This window comes from Amblyomma americanum, chromosome 3 (assembly GCF_052857255.1).
Source record: "Amblyomma americanum isolate KBUSLIRL-KWMA chromosome 3, ASM5285725v1, whole genome shotgun sequence".
In the NCBI taxonomy this organism is placed as follows: Eukaryota; Metazoa; Arthropoda; class Arachnida; order Ixodida; family Ixodidae; genus Amblyomma; species Amblyomma americanum.
The window spans coordinates 168,512,598-168,535,956 of NC_135499.1; the positions used below are offsets into that span (position 1 = coordinate 168,512,598).

General features: G+C 47.2%; 1 protein-coding gene across 5 annotated transcripts in view; it reads right to left on the bottom strand.

The window, feature by feature from the left end:
* Window positions 1–3,514: 3,514 nt before the first annotated feature.
* LOC144125368 (transmembrane ascorbate-dependent reductase CYB561) overlaps window positions 3,515–23,359 on the bottom strand; it is a 40,412-nt gene continuing 20,567 nt past the window's right edge. For all 5 annotated transcript variants that reach the window (XM_077658690.1, XM_077658688.1, XM_077658692.1 and 2 more), the window contains exon 5: window positions 3,515–9,738. In XM_077658690.1, coding sequence (XP_077514816.1) covers window positions 9,564–9,738 — 175 coding nt within the window. In that variant the 3' untranslated portion in view covers window positions 3,515–9,563. The remainder of the gene's footprint in view (window positions 9,739–23,359) is intronic.

The following is a 23,359-nucleotide window of genomic DNA, read 5'->3' on the forward strand; positions in this document are numbered from 1 at the left end:
GGAGGGCTCCGGAATAATTTCGACCACCTGCGGATCTTTAACGTGCACTGACATCGCACAGCACACGGCCGCCTTAGCGTTTTGCCTCCATAAAAACGCAGCCGCTGCGTTCGGGTTCGAATCCGGGAACTCCGGATCAGTAGCCGAACCGGACTTCCCAGATCGGATCCGGATCCGGAGTTCGAACCCGACCGCAGCGGAAAAACCAACTGGCCAATGCGGCAACACTGACTCAAAAGCATCCAAAAGTGCTCTCTTATTAGCTGAAGAGGGGGCGCGCGTGACCAGCGCCCCAGCGCCGGTTCGTGCCGAAGAAGAGCAGGTGGCGCCAGCACACGCTACAGGTTGCAGTCGCGGTCGACTGAACGACCACGACAAAATTTATTGCAGCTGCGTCGACGTGGCGGTAGACGGAGCGGCAGCTGCGGCTTCCTGCCGAGGCGAAGGTCCCTAGCTGCGTTCCGTGTAGCACGTGCTGGCGCCGCCTATACTTCGGCAAAAAACTCGGTACGCTGTCCAGCTAAGAAAAGTGACCGATGACGGAGGCTGCAGAAGGCTAAAGTGCAGCTAACGCCGTTTTAGAATCCGCTTTGCATACGACCAAAAGGCTGACAATTTTTCGACGCGCCCGCCGCGATGGCTCAGTGGCTCAGCCGGAGGACCCGGATTCCATCCCGGCGGCCACGCGTTTCGATGGAGGCGAAACGCAAAGCGCCCGTGTGCTGTGCGATGTCAGTGTACGTTAAAGATCCCCAGGTGGTCTAAATTATTCTGGAGACCTCCACTACGGCACCTCTTTCTTCTTTCACTCCCTCGTTTATCCCTTCCCTTACGGCGCGGTTCAGGTATCCACAGAGAAATGCGAGAGAGTTACTGCGCCAATTTCCTTTCCTCGAAACCAGTTTTCATTTTTCTGTGTGTTACCCGCCGCGGTGGCTCAGTGGGTAGGGCGCTCGGCTACTGATCCGGAGTTCCCAGGTTCGAACCCGACCGCGGCGGCTGCGGCTACCGGCCTCTCTCCTACTCTTCATGCGTTCCCTCACCTCGGTGCCCACCGGATGGAGGCAAAACGCTAAGGCGCCCGTGCGCTTTGCGATGTCAGTGCGCGTTAAAGCCCCCGGGTGGTCGAAATTATTCCGGAGCCCTCCACTACGGCACGTCACTCTTCCTTTCTTCTTTCACTCCCTCCTGCATCCCTTCCCTCACGGCGCGGTTCAGGTGTCCGCCGATATGTGACAGATACTACGCCATTTCCTTTCCCCAAAAACCAATTATTATTTTTCTTCTGTGTGCTGTGCAACGTATGTACGTGCATGCTAAAGATCAAAGGTGGCCGAAATTATTCTGGAGCCTTCCACTACCGGCCTCTCTCCTACTCTTCATGCGTTCCCTCACCTCGGTGCCCACCGGATGCGAGACAGCTTATACTCCTGCTGCTGTGACTGATGGAAGAATGAAGAGGAAAGGGCACGGGCGACTAGCTCGAGCTCAGCCACTGTCACTGAAAATTGGTTTTTGAGGAATGAAATGGATTGCCCCGCCGCGGTGGCTCAGTGGTTAGGGCGCTCGACTACTGATCCGGAGTTCCCGGGTTCGAACCCGACCGCGGCGGCTGCGTTTTTATGGAGGAAAAACGCTAAGGCGCCCGTGTGCTGTGCGATGTCCGTGCACGTTAAAGATCCCCAGGTGGTCGAAATTATTCCGGAGCCCTCCACTACGGCACGTCACTCTTCCTTTCTTCTTTCACTCCCTCCTTTATCCCTTCCCTCACGGCGCGGTTCAGGTGTCCGCCGATATGTGACAGATACTACGCCATTTCCTTTCCCCAAAAACCAATTATTATTTTTCTTCTGTGTGCTGTGCAACGTATGTACGTGCATGCTAAAGATCAAAGGTGGCCGAAATTATTCTGGAGCCTTCCACTACCGGCCTCTCTCCTACTCTTCATGCGTTCCCTCACCTCGGTGCCCACCGGATGCGAGACAGCTTATACTCCTGCTGCTGTGACTGATGGAAGAATGAAGAGGAAAGGGCACGGGCGACTAGCTCGAGCTCAGCCACTGTCACTGAAAATTGGTTTTTGAGGAATGAAATGGATTGCCCCGCCGCGGTGGCTCAGTGGTTAGGGCGCTCGACTACTGATCCGGAGTTCCCGGGTTCGAACCCGACCGCGGCGCCTGCGTTTTTATGGAGGAAAAACGCTAAGGCGCCCGTGTGCTGTGCGATGTCAGTGCACGTTAAAGATCCCCAGGTGGTCGAAATTATTCCGGAGCCGTCCATTACGGCACCTATTCTTCCTTTCTTCTTTCACTCCCTCCTCCATCCCTTCCCTTACGGCGTGGTTCAGGTGTCCAAAGATATACGAGACAGATACTGCCCCATTTCATTTCCCCAAAAACCAACTATTATTATTATTAGGAATGGAATGGCGCTGTAACTGTCTCACATCTAGGTGCACACCTAAGCTGCAACATAAGGAAAGTGATAAAGGAGGGAGTGAAAAGTACCATATAGTGGAGGGCTCCTGAATAATTTCGACCTGGGGTACTCTCAGTAGCTGATCAAGTCATGGGGTGCCACTATCACTGCTGCCTGCAGGCAGAGATTTGAAACACACACAAAAGGAAAAATTGAAAGAAAAGACACCCATCCAGCAACAGTTACTGAGCCCTTTCCTTTCCACAAAGTCAAGGTAATTTTTTAAGGCAATCTGTAGTTATTTTCATAAAAAAACTCATTGCCAGAAAGCAAACACACAGTAAGAGAGGGGACACGTGAAACTTGCAACTGTAATTTATTCACAGTGGATGCCAGTGAAAGTTGCACTGTAATTTATTCACAGCCAGTGAATATAAGAGGGTGTATCAAGAGGGAGAGGAGCAACCATGCTTTTCCTGCCTCTTACTGTGTGCTGTCTTTTTAAAAAACTATGCACTCTCTAGACCTCCAAAGCAAGTATTACTAATTGTACAGTGATCAATGCTGAAAACTTCCCTCTCGATGCTTCCTGCCATTACAACAGCCAGCGATGCCCCTTATGAACCACCGCTGGAATTGCGAAGTGCTTGCCATGCAATGCCATCCACTGCCTGCATTTGTGTGTATTTTTCTTGCATGTAATCCGATTACGGTCAGCACAGATGCGCGACTTGCCAGGCCCGTTCTCTGATGCTCTGCTTCCATTGGCCGCTGAGTGAATACATCGAACAGCCCTGCTCTCAGCACAGTGACGTGATATCAGTGGAAGTTACATTATATATCTGTGCAAAAAGTGTTGCACGGATTTTCAAAAAAGCAGCGACTAAAAAATTTTTATACTGAAGGTTTACAGCCATATCGACCAGCACACTCAAGACTGATGACAGCCAAAGCAGCTTAACTTGCCACATCATGTTGCTAAATATGCCCACAGGGTCCTACAAAGAAAGCATAACCTTTTCTGTGCATTTCTTCCTGCTTTGCATGGGGCAGTCTATATAAAATTAACTATAAGAACTTGAGAGCCGTATGGACATATGACACACTGCCACTTTGTTTTTATTGTACACTAAAACAGCTAGCACACAGCACAACACCCATGGAAAGACACTGGCACCACACAAGCAACCTTGCATCAACAGCATATACACCAAGAGTGACAACAAAAGCGACGCCAAACACGTACACTGCATAGACCACGCGATCTTACAACAGTTCGTGACAACATCATGTATTAGGACAAGCGGAAGATTAATGTGAGCTCTTTTTCAAGAAATCTGACAACTACAGTATACAACACAATGTTTCACTCATGCCAACTGCCAGCTATGCTCAGAGAGCTCCAGAGAAAGTCGTTGGCGAGCTAGTGCTTAATGAAAGAGCCAGGACACCAGTGCTGCAGCAGCAAACAAGAGATGAAACCAGGCAACAAAATCTTAATCTGTAAGTGAGAACAAGTCATATAGAGCAACTTGCTGATATGCGAATGCATTATCATGACTGACACCAGTGCTGTGCTTGAGGATGGACCATCCAACAGGGTTGTTTATTGTTAAGAGTGCACAAGAAAATAAGTGACATATCGCATTTTGCCACCAAAACTAAAATCAGAGGTTGCTCTGTCCAGACCGTCATCTTGACAAGATTGGAAATATGGATCATGGGCACTGCCCTGATGCGAATAAGCTTTCTAAATCACATACTTTGGTCACACATGCATTATAAGCACACACACACACGGTGTGAATAGGCACGCCCATGGCTACAGGAAATGCACAGCCATGTTTCTCAGAAAGAAAGGCACTAAATGGAACAAAGGATATCTGTTTTGCCCAGTTAATTACATCTTTGCACCCTGATCTTCTGCTAACTATATTCCCATTTAATTTGCACATATTGTATTTGGTTAAGGTTGCACTGTTCCTGACATCTATAAGAAAACACAGCACACGATCGTACCGTAAGTATGGTTAGTGAAAAATGTGCATCCAACAACAAGATATGTGCATGTACAAAGTGTCAAAACAAGGGATGCAGAATCCTAGCAAGCCCCACCTATAAAGCCAGTTTAAGAACAAACATGCAAAAGGTTTAATGTAAAAGGTTTTAGTAATGGTAAGGAAAATAACAAGCAGAATTAAAAATAAACTATGAATCAATTCTTCAGAAAAAAATCAATTAGTAACGATGTAACTAAACTGACAGAGGGCAAATCTAGCTGACACTATCAGTCTTTCACGATAGATACCCTTTCTTTGAACTGTCAAGATGTGAAACATAAAATAAGAGGTGAATATAAAATATACCCAAGTGCCAAAGCAGCTTGAAGATCCAGCGCACATTTCAAATACATAATCAGGTCAGTGAAAGTCTATGTATAGCAACAAAATATAACCTAACCAAATTGTCATTAAGATATTTACTACACTAGACAACTTTCTGTGTCTATGCAGCAGAGACAGCATGCAAATGGCAACAGCTTCCAAGTTAGCCCTGGACAAAGAAACTTATCTGCAAGCATAATGTGATGTCTTCACTAGCATGAAGCATTTAAAGCAAATAACACTCAATAAATGTAATTCTCCAATACACAAGTGCTTTGTGAAAGCACAGGATATGCATTTTTATGTAGTGCAACCATGGCCAGTGCACTGCAAATCTCAGAATAATTAAATAGTTTATGCAACAGCAAATTAAAGAGAAAAAGACTGTTAGAAATAAAATACGTATGACTGCACTATATGTAAAAATTGACATGGTACATCAAATGGCTGCATAAATGGGCCACTAAGAAAATAATACTACAAAGAAACAGTGGTGATGACAAGAATACAGCATTGTCAATGAGTTTCTTGTTTTTTTTTTAAATTACAATATCAAAAGACAAGGCTATGTAACATTAGTGCAAAGGAGAGAAAGTTTACAGTCTACACACTAATAGTAGTAGGAGAAAAAGAGAAAAGCAAAGGGAGAAGGTCTTTGGGCAGGTTAAACTCTCAAGGAATAAGGAACTACGACAGCCATTCTGGTGAAATAGCTGTCTATGTAAAACTGGCAATATCCCAAGATAACAAATTTTAACATCTTTGTGTCATCATTTTGGTCGTTGCTGTACCTCGTTCATCTTGCAAAGCAACATCAAGTCTAAATGCATCTACAAAGAGAATTATGTAAAGTATACCATGTATAACAGAGAAGCAACATTCACTGCGACTAGACTAGGCTCCTCATACAAAATGACTTATTATTACAACACATCACAGCTGGTTAGTACAAGCACTATTTTTTTATCAACAAGACATGACATGTTATAACATGTTTAAATACATATATCACAAATTGTAACACTTTACAGCACATCAACATGACAACTGCATGGTAGCCTTCACCAGTATATAGGGGAAACAAGTGGAAATAAAAAATACTTATGTTTGAGAAGAAAATAATGTAGCAGCTGCACCAAATCAATAGCTTCATTTGTAAGGCCCAGCATAGGAAGTCTGTCCTGAAAGTATCTGAGTAAGGGTTAATACCTCTGAAACTTGTGCCTCAGTTTGTGCTTCATTCAGCAATCCCTAGGTGGTGGCTTCATGGTGGATGAATCAGTCATCACTCTCACTTTTGTCTGCTCATTCGGCAATTAAACATGCTGAACGAGATGGTGCACAAAGTCAGCATCACATTAAGAGTGGCAAGGCAACCTGATCAGCATGTTGCAAGCTTCATCATACCACATCACATCACGTTATATAGGTATTTAACAAAGCATGGCGTTATTCAAGCCTGCCAGCCGTCCTAAAACCCAGATCTGTCTCTTTGGAACTTCTCACTACTCCAAAGGCTGAAGTCTTATCTGGAAGGCAAGAGATTTCAGATCATTAAGGAGATAACAGGCAACATGGAACAGCAGCTTATGGCCATCCCAAAAAGTGGACCTTGCAGTAAGATATGGAAAGAGGGAGGAACTTGGCATTCAGCGTGCACAAGAGCTCCCAACAGGAGTACATTGAAGGGGAGTAAGACATCACTGCCCTTGGTTAACGAATTTAAATTTTCAGACACTTTAAAAAGAGACCTCGTATGTTAATCGCAATAGCCCATGTAGAGCATCAACTACACAAACGAAAATGTTGGTTAGAAGATATACCTAGTTAATCACCCAAATACAACATGAAATATGTGTATCTTTTTTCCCAAATAAAGGTGAAGTACTTATCTGATGAACGAATGAATATACATCTGAAACAAGGTGCAAAAAATAATGCCCACGATTGCAAGCACTACATTTGCCTGGGAGAATGACACCTGACGTAAAATAGGCATCATTAAAAAAGCCGATAAAAATCTATGTGGTCAGAACATAAAAAAAAAATAATAAGTGAAGAAAGGTGCTCAGAAAAGGAGGAGAGCTAACAGCCCCCCAAAACCAAAAAGGCGGGTCATCTGAAAGCTGCTTTCCCGCAAAAGTGCACTGCAAGTCCAAGCAGCTGCTAAGTAGTTGGAAAACACTGAAAAAGCGCTACAAAACATTAAATAATTTGACATGCACCCAACAATGCACGCACTTTGACACCTTTGACTTTAAAAATTATTCATGCAGTCAAACCTATTATGTGTTGAAAAATGAGTAACCGGAACAACTTACAAATAGCACTATAAGCTAATGTTTACCTAAACAGAGCCACTGAGCTGACTCATCTCAAATTCAACAGCCACAGTCATGCCAAAGGATCACTCAGCATCTGCAATGGCATCAACCAGTAAGTGATCACCCTGCTGTTGATGCTACTATTTCAGTATCTGCAATTACTGTTACTTGTGATCATCAGAAACAATTTAGCAGCCAAAGATCATAAGCGATACTCATCACTCATTTTTTTTTTTTTTTGACACAACAGCACAAGAACTGCAAGTTGGTCCCTGTGTGAAACAGAAAGTGTCTCCTCACGAGAATCAAGTCACAAAAAGACTAGTACGACATAGCATTTTCTATCTAATATAGCATGTGTCGTTAACAACACTAACACTCCAAGTGAGTTATATGGAATAACCCAAAGTAGAAAAAGTCATTAGGTACGATACATTTTTGTCTGAAAACACATTTACGAATTCCCAAAAATAAAATCCTGAGATCAACTAGTTTACCACAGCATTGCTACACAAACATTTACAGACACTGATGTTTAATTCAGCTTTGCAACACAAGCCATTTTGACTAAATGTCCTTTCCTATCCTGTGATGCCAGCTATGTTTTAAATCCACATAAAGAAAAACAAAAAATAAGCAGAATAAACCCAATTAGGACACAAAGGCCATTTTGCAATGTCTCCCCTGTAGCACATTTTTAATGTTTGCCTAGAAAACAAGTCTTTCAAGCCAAATAATTATTAAAATACCTTACTGTATGGCCATTATTGGCCACTAGTCACAGACAACATTAAAGTTAAATAGTTGTGCGACATCAGCAAATACATGCAACAAGACCCAAAGGCACACACAGCAAATGTAAAACACAAGTTCAACAGCATGCAGGCAACTCTAAACCACACAGATAAACTTGGCACTGAATGTATACTTACAACTCCAAGAAACATACTTGCATACAAAAAAAAACACACTGGGAAGATAGATGACTGAAGCAGACAGAGGCACACAAAACAAGACTTTGTTCTCAAGTTACTCTGTAAAAAGGCAAAGTCTGCAAATGGGTCACATGAGCTGAGGCCAAAGTCACAAGAAATGATGGAAACTGTTAAGACATCAACAAATGAAGCAACAAGCCAATTCTTATTAGCTCTAGAAACAAAGGAAAAAAAAAAAGAAAGTCAAGATTATTCAGCAGTGTTCTGCTAAGTGTGCTCAAAATTTGTTCAGTGGCCACCAACATCTAACAATTCAAAGTTCTATTCTGAAGCACAACCCAAACTGTCAATTTCACTGTAAATGTAGAAGATGGGAGTCTCTTCAAAACATAAGTGGTGCAATTCAGGTCAGTTTCTCATGTCAGGCTCTCCTTATGGTTTCATCTACCAATGTGCATCAACATGCCCATATTTCCAAGGAATGCTGAATCGAGGTGTTTGCAACATTATGCTGATATATAGCAGTAGCAGGCCGAAGAAAGTACACGAAATGAATCCATCGACTTAGCCAAGTGCCTTGAAAAGCAACCCCAAGTATTATGGCCTGATAACGGAATCTAATTGATCATTTGTTCAAAAAATTTTAGAATTTTTTTGATCAAGAAACAATACAGTACAATTTTTTTTGCACGGAAAAGTGCATGCTGACAAAAGTAGACGACTTGTCCCAAAATAAGTTATGTGTCAGCACTGCATGGAGCTTGTAATGAATTTATGCATGAAACAAGTTGAAAATGACCTAACTCTAAATAAAAGCTGCACTCAGTCATACATTAAAAGAATAATTTGACACAACCTGTGTCTCTCTTAAAGTTTCCAGTTGGAGTTCCTGCAGCCCTCACTTTCTTCAAAAAGCATTCCAAGGCTTTTTATCATGGTTTTATGATCTTATTGATTTCTTTGATGAAAGCACAGATAACCTCAGGAGAAACATTGAATAAAAATTTCCAAATGCATTTCAAATGTCATACTACATGACAGTCCTTTCTACCTGCAACAATGGAATGTTTAGGAGATGTACCTCGATGTGGCATTCAATGAAGTAATGCTGTCAAGCACAAAACAAGTGTACAATGTGAAGAGAAAAAATTTCTAACAGAGTGAGAAAACACAAAAGAGATCAGTCAGAGAAGATATACTAACAGGACCTTGTCACAAGTGAATGAATTACAAATAACTAATCACCCTTGTTGAGCACAGCCTTACATAATCAGCACATGCAAACAAAAGATCATTTGATTAGGTTACATCTTTGAAAAACAAACGTAAGTGATATCTTAGATAAACAGAGTGAGTCCGGTGAGTCCAAGATACCTCATTTGCATTTTCAGAGTTCATTAAGAGATCGCCAAGATCATCAATGTGCGTGCTACCAGTGTGAAACCAGATCAGAGTGAAGTTCTCAAAGCTAATTAGGACCGAGATATCACTCATCAGTGTCATCAATCAGTAGGTGTGTGCGCTTGCAGGGGCAAGGTGGCCTCCTCAGGTAGGGGTGTTCGGCGGTACGACGTCCGGGTGGTCAGGTAAACCACCATGGCGGCAAAGCACACCAGGCACAGCCCAATCATGTGGCCCAGCACTGCTTCCCCAGGAAGCATTTGGTAATTTGATTTCCTGCACACAGGAAGAAACAAAGCACCAGAAGCAAACAATGCGATCAAAATGTGTTTCCAAAGATGAGCCACATCACAACAGCATCATATATAGTTGGGTCACATGCAACAAATACCTATTCTGTTTTTCCACTGGGAACTCTTCTTAATAGACACCATTTTCCTAAATATTGTTTTAGTATCTTCTCAATATCAGACACATCATGCCTACATACCTAAACTATGATTCCAGGAGTGCTATAAGAAAGCCTGTCTGGCCGGCACTGTTTTATTAATTGAGATGCATACAGAATGCAGAAGACCTACATTCCATAGTGAATAAGACAACGTTAAAATGAACGCCATTCAGCCTCTCTTTACCTCCAAGAGTTCCATGTTAGCCAAAGGTTGGCTGAATAATCCTGACGCTGGCACTTTAGATTTTTTTTTTTTTAACATAACGAGTTTCAAAAGCAGCATGCCTCAAAGTTATTTTTATGCATCACACGAATTTCCACAGTAAGCGTCCACATTATCAGTTCATCGTAACCAGATGCCAGACTCATTAAGTCGGTACCATGGTCAATAACTTGATTAGCCCATTTGAGTTACACCCCTGCCCGAAGCTTTATTTATGACACCTGGTGCTCACCACTTTATTAAAACAACTGCAAAATCATTTGAAATCAACCTGCTTTTTGATACGTAAATTATACTAGCAAGCACTGCAGAAGTTGGCTCTTTTTGCCAACCCCTTTGCATGCCTCGCTTCCCACATTACTTGCACAAACAGCCATGGCAATAAATTATTATTATTATTATTATTATTATTATTATTATTATTATTATTATTATTATTATTATTATTATTATTCCGCTGGCTGGCCAGGAGGATGGCAGGCCCTGGCTGCTGAGGTTACTTGCACGACATGATGTCTTATGTCAGGTTAGGTGCAAAAGCCTTGCACCGATGGTCGCCGCGAGGCGTGGAAGCAGGAACTTTTAAAATGTACTGGAAATTATCGGCTTGCTTTTGAGGCTTTGTATGCGGCATGAACGCTCGGTGGCCTGTACTCTACATAATGCAAGCATTTTACAGCCAACCTCAAGCACCTTCTCCAGAGACCGTTTAATATTTGTCTTTAGTGTCCCTATAAGAAGCGACATGAACCCAAGCAAACATGTGTGCACTCTGAGAAGGCTGCCATGAATGAAGCCTTGCCCAACAGCTAGAAAAGTAGCAGGCTTCTTGAAGACCTTGCCATACAATGGTGTAAATAAGTAAAATGCAGCCCTTTACAACAAAATCTTCGTAGATAAACCTATCATATTGTAGCGAAGAGAAAGTTGAAGCGTGATTGCCGCGTGCCGACGACGACGCTGCTGCTGGCGGACCTGCCTGTTCCTGTGTTCTCGTGCTCCTGCTATCCCCACCTGTGCTCGCCGCCGGCCTCTACGTCAAGCAAGCCGTGACATTTGGTGGAGGTGCTGGGTAATGCATCTCATGCAATGCACCCCGCCTCGCAATTCGAGCCCGGTACTAAGCCCTGGCCGTCGGGTCTTCCTGGAGCCCTCGGGAGAAACAGAGACTTGCGCTAGCCGACGTCAGCAAGGCCAAGCGCCGAAATTCGGACTTGAAGAGTGGCCCCAGGGATCGAGGCCATCTAGGACCAACGCCACCATGCCGTCCCAGTTACAACAAACCGGCCCCGCGATTGCGCCGAGGATCGTCTACGTGCCTGTCACCCCAAGATCTGTCGCCCCGTTCCATGGCGATGGACTTGATGATGTTGAAGACTGGGTCCGGCACTATGAGCGGGTAGCTCGACATAATGGGTGGACACCCGACCAATGTCTGCAGAACCTGCACTTCTCCTTAGATGCCATAGCGAAATACTGGTTCGAGAACCACGAGGCTTCGCTAACATCAGCGGAGACATGCAAGAGCGAACTGGTACGCACATTCGCAAACCAGCACCGGCGACAGCATGCTGAAGATCTGCTCCATGCTCGTATCCAGGCTCCCATCGAGAGCGTGAGAAGTTTCGTCGAGGACGTACTGCGTGTGAGTGCCCGCGCTGGCCCTTGGCCTACTGAAGAGAAGAAGGTGCGGGCCTTGATGAGGGGTGTCCAGCATGACATCTTTGGAGGCCTCATCCACAATCCTCCTACCACAGTGGCCGAATTCGTCGCTGAAGCTACCAACATCAAGCACGCATTGGTGACAAGAACCAGTCACTTTCAGCGACTGAGCGCCCTTCCTGTCGTCTCAAGTCTTGCTTCGTCTGGCCTGAGTGGTGTTGGCCTCGCCGATGTTCACGAAATTATCCGAGATGTCGTCCGCGAGGAGCTGGGAAGGCTGTTCCCAGCTCCTGAACAGCCTGCATCTGTCTCCATCGCGACGGCTGTTCGGGACGAACTGCGACACACGCTGGCGTCCAAAGATGTACCCATTGTAGCTGCAGCCAACCAACCATCTCTGAGCTACGCCGCCGCGGTCCGTCGTCCACCTCCCATACATCGTCAGTACCAGACCACTGCCGATTCCAGCTCTCGATGCCACGAGTTCGTGCCACCGTCTGATGCATGCCTGGAACCGCTGGGCCGCAGGAAAACCGACATCTGGAGGACTGCAGACCTGAGGCCGCTGTGTTTCCACTGCGGTGAGCCTGACCACATGTACCGCTACTGTTCGCACCGCGAGCTCGACCTTCGAGGTTTAAACCGGGCTGATATGCGCCCCCGCCACAATGAACAACCCCGCGAGATACAGGACTGACTATCTTCGATGCTCTCCATCGCCAGTGTCAGCTCCATCTCGCACCTCCCAGTCGCCACCCCCTCGCCGATCATCGCCCCCTTCTCGCGGATCTCGCCGTGAGAGCCTTTCGCCACTTCGGGAAAATTAAGTATGGCGACGCCTGGAGGTGGCGTTGCCGGTGCTACACGCAGTAAAGAACCTCCACCTACGTTTGAATGTCCCCACTCGACTGATGGCACCCTTGGAAGCGAAAACTGTTCTGTGGCCTCTAGCAATGTACACGTTTTAATCGACGGTCGCGATGTAACGGCGCTTGTCAGCACCGGTGCCGATGACTCGGTCTTCAGCGGGGACTTCTCTCGGCGTCTTCGCAAGGTTACCACCCAGTGGGACGGCCCGCCCATACGTACCACAGGAGGTCACCTAGTAAACCCTGTTGGCAAGTGCAATGCCCGCATTGAAATTCACGGTGAGATGTGCCTAGCCACATTCGTGATCTTGGAGAATTGCTCCAAAGATGTTATTCTTGGCATGAACTTTCTCCGTGAGTATGGCGCTGTAATCGACGTAGGGAGGAACCAGTTGACCCTCCGCACACGTTCTTCATCGCCAATACCTCCTTGGCCCCCTCGCGCAGCGATGAAAGTTGATGCCGACCATGTTCACTTGCCGCCATTGTCGACAGTTTTTCTTCCGGTCCGAGTCAATACAACCGCATGTGGCGAAGGCATTCTCGAAGGAAGTGTCTAAATGCTACTTATGCGGGGCATTCGTGTAGCGCGAGGGATCGCCAATGTTCAACGTGGGCGTGCCAACATTTTAGTGACCAGCTTCAGGAACAAACTGCAGCACCTGACGAAAGGGGTAGTTATAGCCCAACTGGATGAACTTAGCGACATTCGCGAAGCTGTTGCGCTACTTGAGGAGGAGGCCCCACCCAGGTCATGTGACTCTACAATGTTGCCCCTGGACATCGATCTGAGGCTTGAGCCTTTCCACACACGCAAACTGCTCTCTCTTTTGCATCGCTACCACAACTGTTTCGCGACGACATCCCGAGTTCGCCAGAAGCCCGTCGCCAAGCATAGAATTACTGTCGATGCCGCGATGCCCCCGATTCGCCAACCACCGTACCGCGTTTCCTTGAAGAAGAGGGAAACCATACAAGAGCAAGTGCGCGAAATGATTAACGATGACGTCATCCAGCCATCCAACAGTCTGTGGGCCGCCCCATAGTACTGGTCAAGAAAAAAGATGGGACCCTTAAATTTTGCGTCGACTACAGGCGACTCAATAAGGTAACCAAGAAGGACGTGTATCCACTACCTCGCATCGACGACACTCTCGATCATCTCCATCATGCCTGCTATTTTTCGTCCATCGACTTGAAGAGTGGACACTGGCAGATTGAAGTAAATGAGCGCGACCGCGAGAAGACCGCATTTATAACACCGGATTGACTCTATACGAGTTCAACGTCATGCCACTTGGCCAATGTACAGCACCCGCGACATTTAAACGAGTCAGGGATACTGTGCTCGCCGGACTGAAGTGCCAGACGTGTCTCATGTATCTGGATGATGTTGTCATCTTCTCCAGCACTTTCGCTGACCATCTTGTGTGCCTTGAAGTGGTTCTTCAAGCTCTTCTGACCGCCGGACTCACGCTCAAGCCTTTGAAGTGACGCTTCGCATACAGTAAGCTGAAGTTCCTAGGCCATGTCGTCAGCCAAATGGGTGTGAAGCCAGATCCAGAGAAAACGGCTGCCGTAGAGTCCTTCCCTCCACCATCCGACAAGAAGACTGTTCGCAGCTTTCTCGGCCACTGCGCGCACTTCAGACGTTTCGTTCGCGACTTCACCCAGATCGCAGCGCCACTTTACCGCCTTACTAAGGATAGCGTCGCCTTTGAGTGGACCGAGGAGCAGCAATCAGCATTCCACCAATTAAAGCACGCCCTTGCAGCGCCTCCCGTACTAGGCCATTTCGATCAAGACGCCGACACTGAACTCCACACGGACGCCAGCAACCAAGGACTAGTGGCAGTGCTTGTGCAACCTGCCTTTTTCACGACGCGACTGCGCATGCGCCCATCCCCTGGCGGCGGTGTCGCGAAACAAATTGGAAGTGTCGCGTGCTTAACTCGAGACCGGCCGTGGAAGTGTAAACAAACCGGCTTCCTACGCGGGGTGCGTTGCTGCAGCCGTCGGGAGTTCAGCGCGACGCATTTGGCGACGCCAACGACATGTGTTGCATACGACTGCAGTGCCCAATATGTAAAGGGAAGCAAACTCGGATTTTTTCGCTTTCCGAACGCTTCCCGGGACTGCCTTCGACACGAGGCGTAGATAAAAGCAGTTCACCGGCTCGACGATCGTGGCCGCCCTTGGGCACCGTCAAGCACTTCAAGACAGTGTGGAAATCACTTTGTGACAGGTACGGATGAGGTACTGTGTTTAAATGCATGTGCAGTCTATCACGAAATGTTTTGTTCATGGGCAGGAAGGCCTCGAATGTCACCGCTGCACCTAGAGTTCGTTCCGACGCTCTTTGCTTTCTCAAGCAAGAAGGCCAAGTGGGCAAGTGCTGTGGGCCGCTTTCAACACGCGATAGAGCGGACAACGAAAAAGAAGCTACGAGAGCATTCACGCATGATGCTAAAATTTTGTCATATTCTCCTATGGAAATTTCCTTCTTTGTGCCACTACACCATGTCCAATCCCCTCGTGTGGGTATGTGCCATGTATTAAGAGGCAGAAGAAGAAGGTGCATTATGCGTGTGTTCGCATCATATTCATGATGAAGAGCTCTGCGTGGTATCACCGGAATGGCTCAATGTGCGCCTCTCGCGCCCGTCTTTATGGACGCGCATGCTTGTTTAACCTATGCAGTGCTGTGCTGTGGGAAAATAAAGTGAAATGCTAGCAGAGCTGCCATGTTGCGAGTACGGTTGTGCTTTTATAGCTCGTGTAGCTATTCGGCAGCGCTTGAGCACAACGATTGCTTGTGAAAACTGTTGTCCCCAGTCGTTTTCTGTGCTACGGCGTTCACGATGTAGTATCCACCTTTCATGGATAGCAGGCATATACAGTGGAAAACGCCAACATCACTGATCGGGGATATTTCATTGAACATTATGTTCCGAATGTAGCCTCCATCTCTGAAGCGGCGGCCCTTGCTCAGCTGGCGTTCGCATCACATGTCGGATGATCAGAGATACTGAATAATTTGCTCTTTGGTGGGCACAGCAGCCTGCCTCGGACTTCGCACCCAGCCATCAGTCAATCCTAGAAATCCTCCAGGCACCAGGTGCTGCCCAGGACACGCCATCGTTGACAGATTCCAATATAACGTGCTCCGCAGCAGCACTCAGTCCGGCCGGGTTGGGCGCGCAGTACCCTACCAGTGAGCTTCCAGCGTTGGACACGAGGTGGCAGCACAGGAAAATGAAAAAGGCAGATTCCAGGATGGCGCCAAGCGGGTTATTGCCTACGCTAGCCGAGCTCTTTCAAAGGTGGAGGGAAATTACTCGACAACTGAAAAAGAGTGTATCGCTGTCATCTGGGCGATCACCAAATTCCGACCCTATCTGTATGGTCGCCCTTTTTGCGTCGTTACCGACCACCATTCGCTGTGCTGGCTCGCCAATCTCAAGGATCCCGCAGGCCGCCTTGCTCGGTGGAGCCTGCAGCTACAGGAGTACGACGTCACCATCATCTACAAATCTGGCCGCAAACATAATGATGCTGACTGTTTGTCTCGAGCCCCCGTGAATCCGGCGCCAGGGGGCGATAATGACGACGAGGACGGCTTTCTTGGGGCATTGGACACGGCAGATATGGCTACTCGGCAACGCAATGATCCTCAGATTCGTCAGCTGATGGCACACCTGGAAGGCCACGAAGACGTGGTACCCCACATTTTCCTGCGTATTCTGCCGACGCGGATTCTGCACGGCGTATTGTACAAGCAGAACTTCGACAGCAGCCCGTAGTCATGGCTCCTTGTTGTGCCAGGAGACTTGCGCGCCGAGGTGGCCGAAGCTTGTCACGATGATCCTACAGCTGGTCACCTTGGCTACAGCCGAACACTTGCACGTATTCGAGAAAAGTATTATTGGCCATAACTTCCTAAGTACGTCCGTCACTACGTAAAAACTTGTCGAGAGTGCCAAAGGCGGAAAAGACCTTCTACACAACCAGCTGGATTTCTCCAGCCGCACGACCCACCGTATGCTCCGTTCCACACAATCGGAATGAATTTTCTCAGCCCATTTTCAACGTCGAAGTCAGGTAACAGGTACATTATCATAGCCAACGACCACCTAACCAGATATGCCGAGTCCCGAGCACTTCCGTCAGCGACGGCTGCTGAGGCAGCTCAGTTTTTTATTGAGTGTATTGTGCTCCGTCACGGTGCCCCTGCCATTTTGATCACTGACCGGGGTGCCGCGTTTCTGGCACAGCTCACACAGGAGATCCTCCGTCTCAGCTGCACCAGCCACCGCCGAACTAGGGCGTAACACCCGCAAACCAATGGGCTGACGAAGAGGCTGAACAAGACGATGGCTGACATGATCACCATGTATGTGGACGTCGCCCATCGCAGTTGGGACGAGGTACTGCCCTATGTTACAGTATAATACCGCTGTCCAGGTGACGACAGGTATGTCCCCTTTCCAACTGGTGCATGGCAGACAGGTCACCACAATGCTTGACGCTATGTTGCGACACGAGCCGTCTGTCGACGTTGTCAATGATGCCCGTCTAGCCTGCGAGCGCGCGAAGGAAGCTCGGCAACTCGCTCGACTCCGCCTCCAGCACCAACAGCATACAGACGCTCGTCGGTACAATCTCCGTCGACGTGACGTCCATTTTTAACCTGGAGACAAGGTCTGGGTGTGGACGCCGGTACGCTGTCGAGGGCCTCTGAGAAACTCATGAAGCGCTACTTTGGCACGTATACGGTTCTTCGCCGCATCGGGGACCTGAACTACGAGGTGCTGCCCGAAAGAATGCAACCATCATCTCGTCGTTCCCCCCGCCCTGAAATTGTGCACGTTGTCCGGCTTAAGCTGTATTACGCACGATAATCGCCTGCATTTCCCACTGCCTTCTACATCGGCCAGCAAGATTTCTGGGCCCCTGTGTGGTTTTCCGCCAAGTGTTTTTTTGCTCTCGGGTTAGCATTGGGACGATGCTTCTTTATGGGGGGAGATAGTGTAACGAAGAGAAAGCTGAAGCGCGATTGCCACGTGCCGACGACGACGCTGCTGCTGGCGGACCTGCCTGTTCCTGTGTTCTTGTGCTCCTGCTATTACCACCTGTGCTCGCCGCCGGCCTCTACGTCATGCAAGCCGTGACAATATTTAAGAGAGATCCCTAGATCAGGAAGGAGAGGGCGGGCAAAGAATTAAGTAGCATGCATGAGGGCCGTACCGTATTAATCGGCACTTTTTTTATCTTCTGCACCGCATGGTCCGTCGTGTCATTCGTTGCACCCGCTGTTATAGTGGGGGACTGTTTTTCAGTACCAGACAGCAGCACGAGTCAGAGGTATCCATTCTGTGGTTGCCAGTGCACTTTCTTCCTGTGCATGTCAGTAGCCCAGCGGGCAGCATGGATAGTGACTGGCAAGGGCAGTGTTGGATGACATGATTCTTGTGGAGGAAGGGTGCGAGCTCTCTGAAGATCCATCGGTGACTCTTGACTGTTTGGTGAGCAGCCAGCATACCGAAAAACCGCCCTCTACTGGGTATAGGGCTGGAAAGCATGGCTTCCACCTACTTGATGTTGGCGGGCGTTACCACATTCGGCTGCCGTCCAGCGCTGGTCCCCTTCGCTGTTGGCGTACATTTCTTCAAGATGCTGCCTACTCGCCACGCACTGCTACAAGATGCCGGTGAATTTTCAGAGAGCTCACACCCTCTTTCCACAAAAACCCTGTCGTCCAGCGCTATCCTAGCTGGTCACAATCCATGCTGCCCGCTCAGCTGCTGATATGCACAAGAAGAAAGCACACTGGCAGCCCAAAATGGATGCCTCCGACTCATGCTGCCGTATGGAGGTGAAAAACAGTCCCCACTACCAGTGTAGGGCGCACGGAACAATACAGCGGGCCATGAGGTGCGGGAGATACAAAAGAGCAAATCAATGTGGTAAGGCCCTCGTAAAAGTTTCCTTGGCTGCTGAAATGCTAGGAGCAGAGTAACTGCGCCTTTCAGTGATTTACAAGCTGCAACTGCAAACATGTTTCACAGATTTACAGCATCTTTTTGCTGACTGCCATACTGAAAGCAAAACCTGAAAGCCTGTAGTGATTATTCAGAGAATGACCACATGGTCTAGACAACCAGAACCAAGCTGCAACGCTTCCATGCTTCTATGAATATTCCAGTATGCACACCAATGTACCTGAATTAGAGATATCCAATGGGCCTTTATCCCAGCAAACAACACTGTTGCTCTGGCCAGAAACTTAGCCTTTTTCACAAGGTGTGGTGCCCTCTGAGGAGAGTGCAAAAATTTGTTTGTTACCCAAAAATGGGTCAAAAAAACAAGCAAATGAATGTCGCAGATGCAGTACGCTTCAGTGAGATGCCAATTACCGTATTTTCCAGTGCATAAATCGCGGTTTTTTTCTGAAATTCTCGTCGGTGCGACTTATGTATGGATTAAATCGGGGCCGCGGCTGCCGCGCCCGGTCTGTGCCCTAAAAGGCGCCCGTGCGCTAAGCGATGTGAGCACATATTAAAGAGACCCAGGTGGTGCAAATTAATCCAGAGCCCACTACTACGGTGTCCCTCATAGCCCATATGTCGCTTCAGGGTGTTAGGCCAAACAATTAGCAATTTTTACATGGCAAAGAAATGATGCGCCACCTTCTGTGATGCACAGTAATTGCATTTCAGAAGAAACTCGAAGTAACATCAAATTGGCTTGCAAAAACGAAATGAAGCTTATACATTTTTACATACAATTTTAGGCCGAAGGGGGAAATATGTAGTTATATTTAAAATGATAGCTTGCCAATAATAAGTTTCAAATTTTGAGTCGCTTCCAATTGCGTCACTTCCATCTGCCATATCATCAATTTTGCACTGATCGTTGAGCTCTCTCTATTGTTGCGGCGTGCTTCGCAAGTGTTGTGTCTTATTTCTCGCTAACCATAATGCCGCATACAAGGCAAAAAAGTTACAACGCGAAATTCAAGCTGCGTGCAGTTGAATTTGCACAGAAACATGTGAACCGGACTGCAGGAAAGCAGTTCAATGTTAGCGAGAAAATAATCCGAGACTGACACAAAACCACCAGTGTGCTCCAGACAATGAAGTCTACCAAGAAAGCCATCCGCGGCAAGAAGGCACGCTGGCCAGAGCTCGAGGATTGTCTGCACGCGTGGGTCCTCGAGCAACGAGCCAAAGGCAGGGGGCTGTCAACGGTGCAACTCTACTTCAACGTGAAAACCCTTGCAGAAGAAATTAATACTGTCGACTTCAAGCGCGGTCCGTCGTGGCGATTCAGCTTTATGCGGCAGAAAACGTTGGTTAAGTGTGCTCAGACGACAATGTGCCAGAAGATCCCCTACGACTCTCAGGCACAACTGGACAAGTTCAGTGCTTTTGTGAAATAAGAAATCGAGAAAAAGTACGTCAGCGTGAGCCGCATTATAAATATGGACGAAGTCCCGCTTACTTTTGATGAACCCCTTGTGAGAAGAGTCACTAAGAAAGGGGGAAAAACTATAACGGTCAGGACAACAGGTCACGAGAAGTCGCACTTCACCGTTGTTCTCCCCTGTTGCGCGGACAGTACGAAGCTGTCTCCCATGCCGATTTTTAAGCGGAAGACACTACCGAATGACTCTTTTCCTCCCGCAGTGGTGGTACAGGCCCAAGCCGAAGAATGGATGGATGAAGATATGATTAGCGTGTGGCTCGACCAAGTTTTTTCATGTCGACCTGGTGGATTTTTTCATGCGAAGCATGGCATGCTCGTGATAGACAGTATGTGGGCGCACATCACCAACTTCATCAAAAAAAAAAGATTAGTGCCAAGAACTGCGTCCCAGTCATCCCATCCGGCGACATGATTAAGATGCTGCAGCCGCTCGATACTTCTGTTAACCGCAGTTTTCAAGCGGTTCTGCTGCTCTTGTGGGAGTCGTGAATGTCTGAAAGGGACCACAGCTTCACAAAAACAGGACGCCTGAGGCGCGCGACATTTGGAACAGTGGCCAAATGGGTGAGCGACGCTTGGGACTCCATTTCTACAAAAACAGTTTTAGCTGGGTTGATCTCGTTCACGAGTAGTGGCAATATTGGCAAAGTGGACAGCAGCGATTTTGAAGACGACAATGATGCGCCTGCAGAACTCCCACTTGAAATTGCTGCTTTATTTGTCAGCGACTCAGAGGAAGAAGGCTTCGATGGTTTTGCGCAAACGCAGTCTGTAAATATCATTTTTGAAAAGTACTGTCTAGACTTTGGGCGGTACATGCACGCATGTCAGCATAACCTATCACGGGATGCGTGTAGAAGCAGTGGCCGCCGCAAGCATTTTCGTCACTCTTTCTGAATGAAGAACAGGTGCAACTTACACACCGGTGCGACTTGTGTATTTTTTCAGAAAAACTGCGTTTGGAGGGGGGTGCGACTTATACACCAGAAAATACGGTACACATGCGAAGTGAGAGATGTTCACTTACATTTGCACCAGCACCAACAAACTTGTGCGTGCACGGTAATCTAGTGCACGGTAACTCGACCGCCTTGCTATCGTATTGTAATCTAGTGGTTTGTTTCCAAACAATCGAGTGAAAGAGAGGGCAGAAGAGGAGAGTCATAGATATGCAAAGAAGCCAGCTTAAAAAGGTGCATTGAATACCAAGAAGAGGCAGCATGTCATAGTTTCTTAGAAGGAAGCTGGGAAAAACCGAGAACCGTCACTTGTCAATGGGGCAATTATTCTTGTCCATGGTGCGGTGACATGCCTTCTTAAGCAGCTGAAAACTGTTTTCCACACTGCAGCAGTTGCTGTCACATAGTCTGTAGCCACATATTACTGCCTAAAGTGGTGATCAAAAACATGAACTTTTGCAAGCAGAGGAGACAGAGAGGAGAAGAAATCAAGACAAACACAGACATTCAACTATTGTTTACAGGAAAACAAAACCATTGTTGTCCTTTTGTCAATAGAAGTGCACATGCCGACAAACAGACACTCAGTCAAAAAGTTCCAAAATCAACAGGTCGCGCCAAATTCTGAAATTCCAACTCTTTATCTAACAGTTCAACCTAAGTCAGGCTAAACGCACGTGTAAAGGCCATATTTTGCTAATCTGTGAGGGCGAGGCTTGAAGAAGTTCTAATGATGCTTTCTCTTTTGCATACCTGCTTACATTTGTGTCTCTGAAAAGCAGTGTGCATCTGCAAGAAATGCAGCTTACTGCTAGATGCGCTCCTATGTATGTCTGACTTACCAACACCACACGCTCATGCAGGCTATGACTAATGTAGCGTCCCAGTGGCCTACATAAACCATCCTGCAACTGAACAGGATCTCATACACAGTGTCACATGAATCGTGTTTGGTGCTACAGTCATCTCTGCTACTTCTATTTCCGTTGGATGCGAGGCACAAATTAGGCAACTTTCAGGGTGTGGGAAAAAGGATGACAACACTGAGCTTCCCTGCCACCTCTTTCTGGTTATGCGAGATCTATGTTCAGCACCACTTAAGGCTTCAGATTTGAGGCACAAGACTTCAACAGGGACTCAGCAACAGGCTGAAGAAAGTAAGCAGAAAACCAGCCAATCAGAGCCAATCCACGTGAGTGCCGAAACCAAACTGAACCCTGTGTGACGAGGACCGCAGAAGAGAATCTCAAACAAGATGATGCTATCCTCCTCTTAGCAAGCTTAAAGAGAATGAAAATATGTGGTAGAGAAGTCTTTTTCTGGCCCCAGCATGAAGGCACAAAAGAAGAGGTCATGCTGTTCATCTCAGTTCCAGGAAATGCAAAGAAATATTCTCCAGTAGTACAAGCATAAAATTTTGTAACTTAGAAGTAGGTGTAGAAGAAGCTGAAATTTCATTGACCACCCTCTCAGCTTCCCCTGTCAGACTTTACAGACTTATAAGAATTATTATTACTCTCCCCTTTGTCACCTTCGCCTGCAACTCTTCTTGCCATGATTCCGCTAGTTACTCTCCCTCACATCTCAATTTCAGCCATGACCCATTCTTGCCTACTTGCGGATGACTCTACAATTATTCTCATGCTGCAACCACCTGAGCTGGCATCATTTGGTATATTGCTCGTAACAGGCTCGCCACCTCCTCAAACTTTCAAAAATGCTATTATGACCATCGCCACCATGAGGCCCACTGTTGTCCAGGATCCAACTTGCTCTGGCGTCTGTCATGAGGCCAGCATGGAAATCTTCAGTCATATCATGAAGGCCTTTATAATGTATTGTTACTAACATCACATATAAGGTTCCACACCACTCCATCCCAAATCCACATCTATTTACATTATCCCCAGAAACTGCACATGGTACATGCCTAAATCCCTATTACCCTCTAAACACATTTAAGGGCCACACCCATGCATGGGCCGCACCCTGTTTTCCCAAAGAAATTATTTAAAAAATAATATCCCTGTAAGGGCCGCACCCAAACTTTCCACGACCTACGCAGGAATAGCCTTCGAAATGCATGCACCGTGGCCTCCGCAATCAGCTCCAGCTGTGATCAATGGTGCACTTGATAGCGGGGGCGACGCACGCGCATGGGAGCTTCCATGTACCACCCATAGACGGCGTCCCCAAAGCCGCGACTCATCATCATCATCATCGTCAACATTTTCCTCCGCCGCGA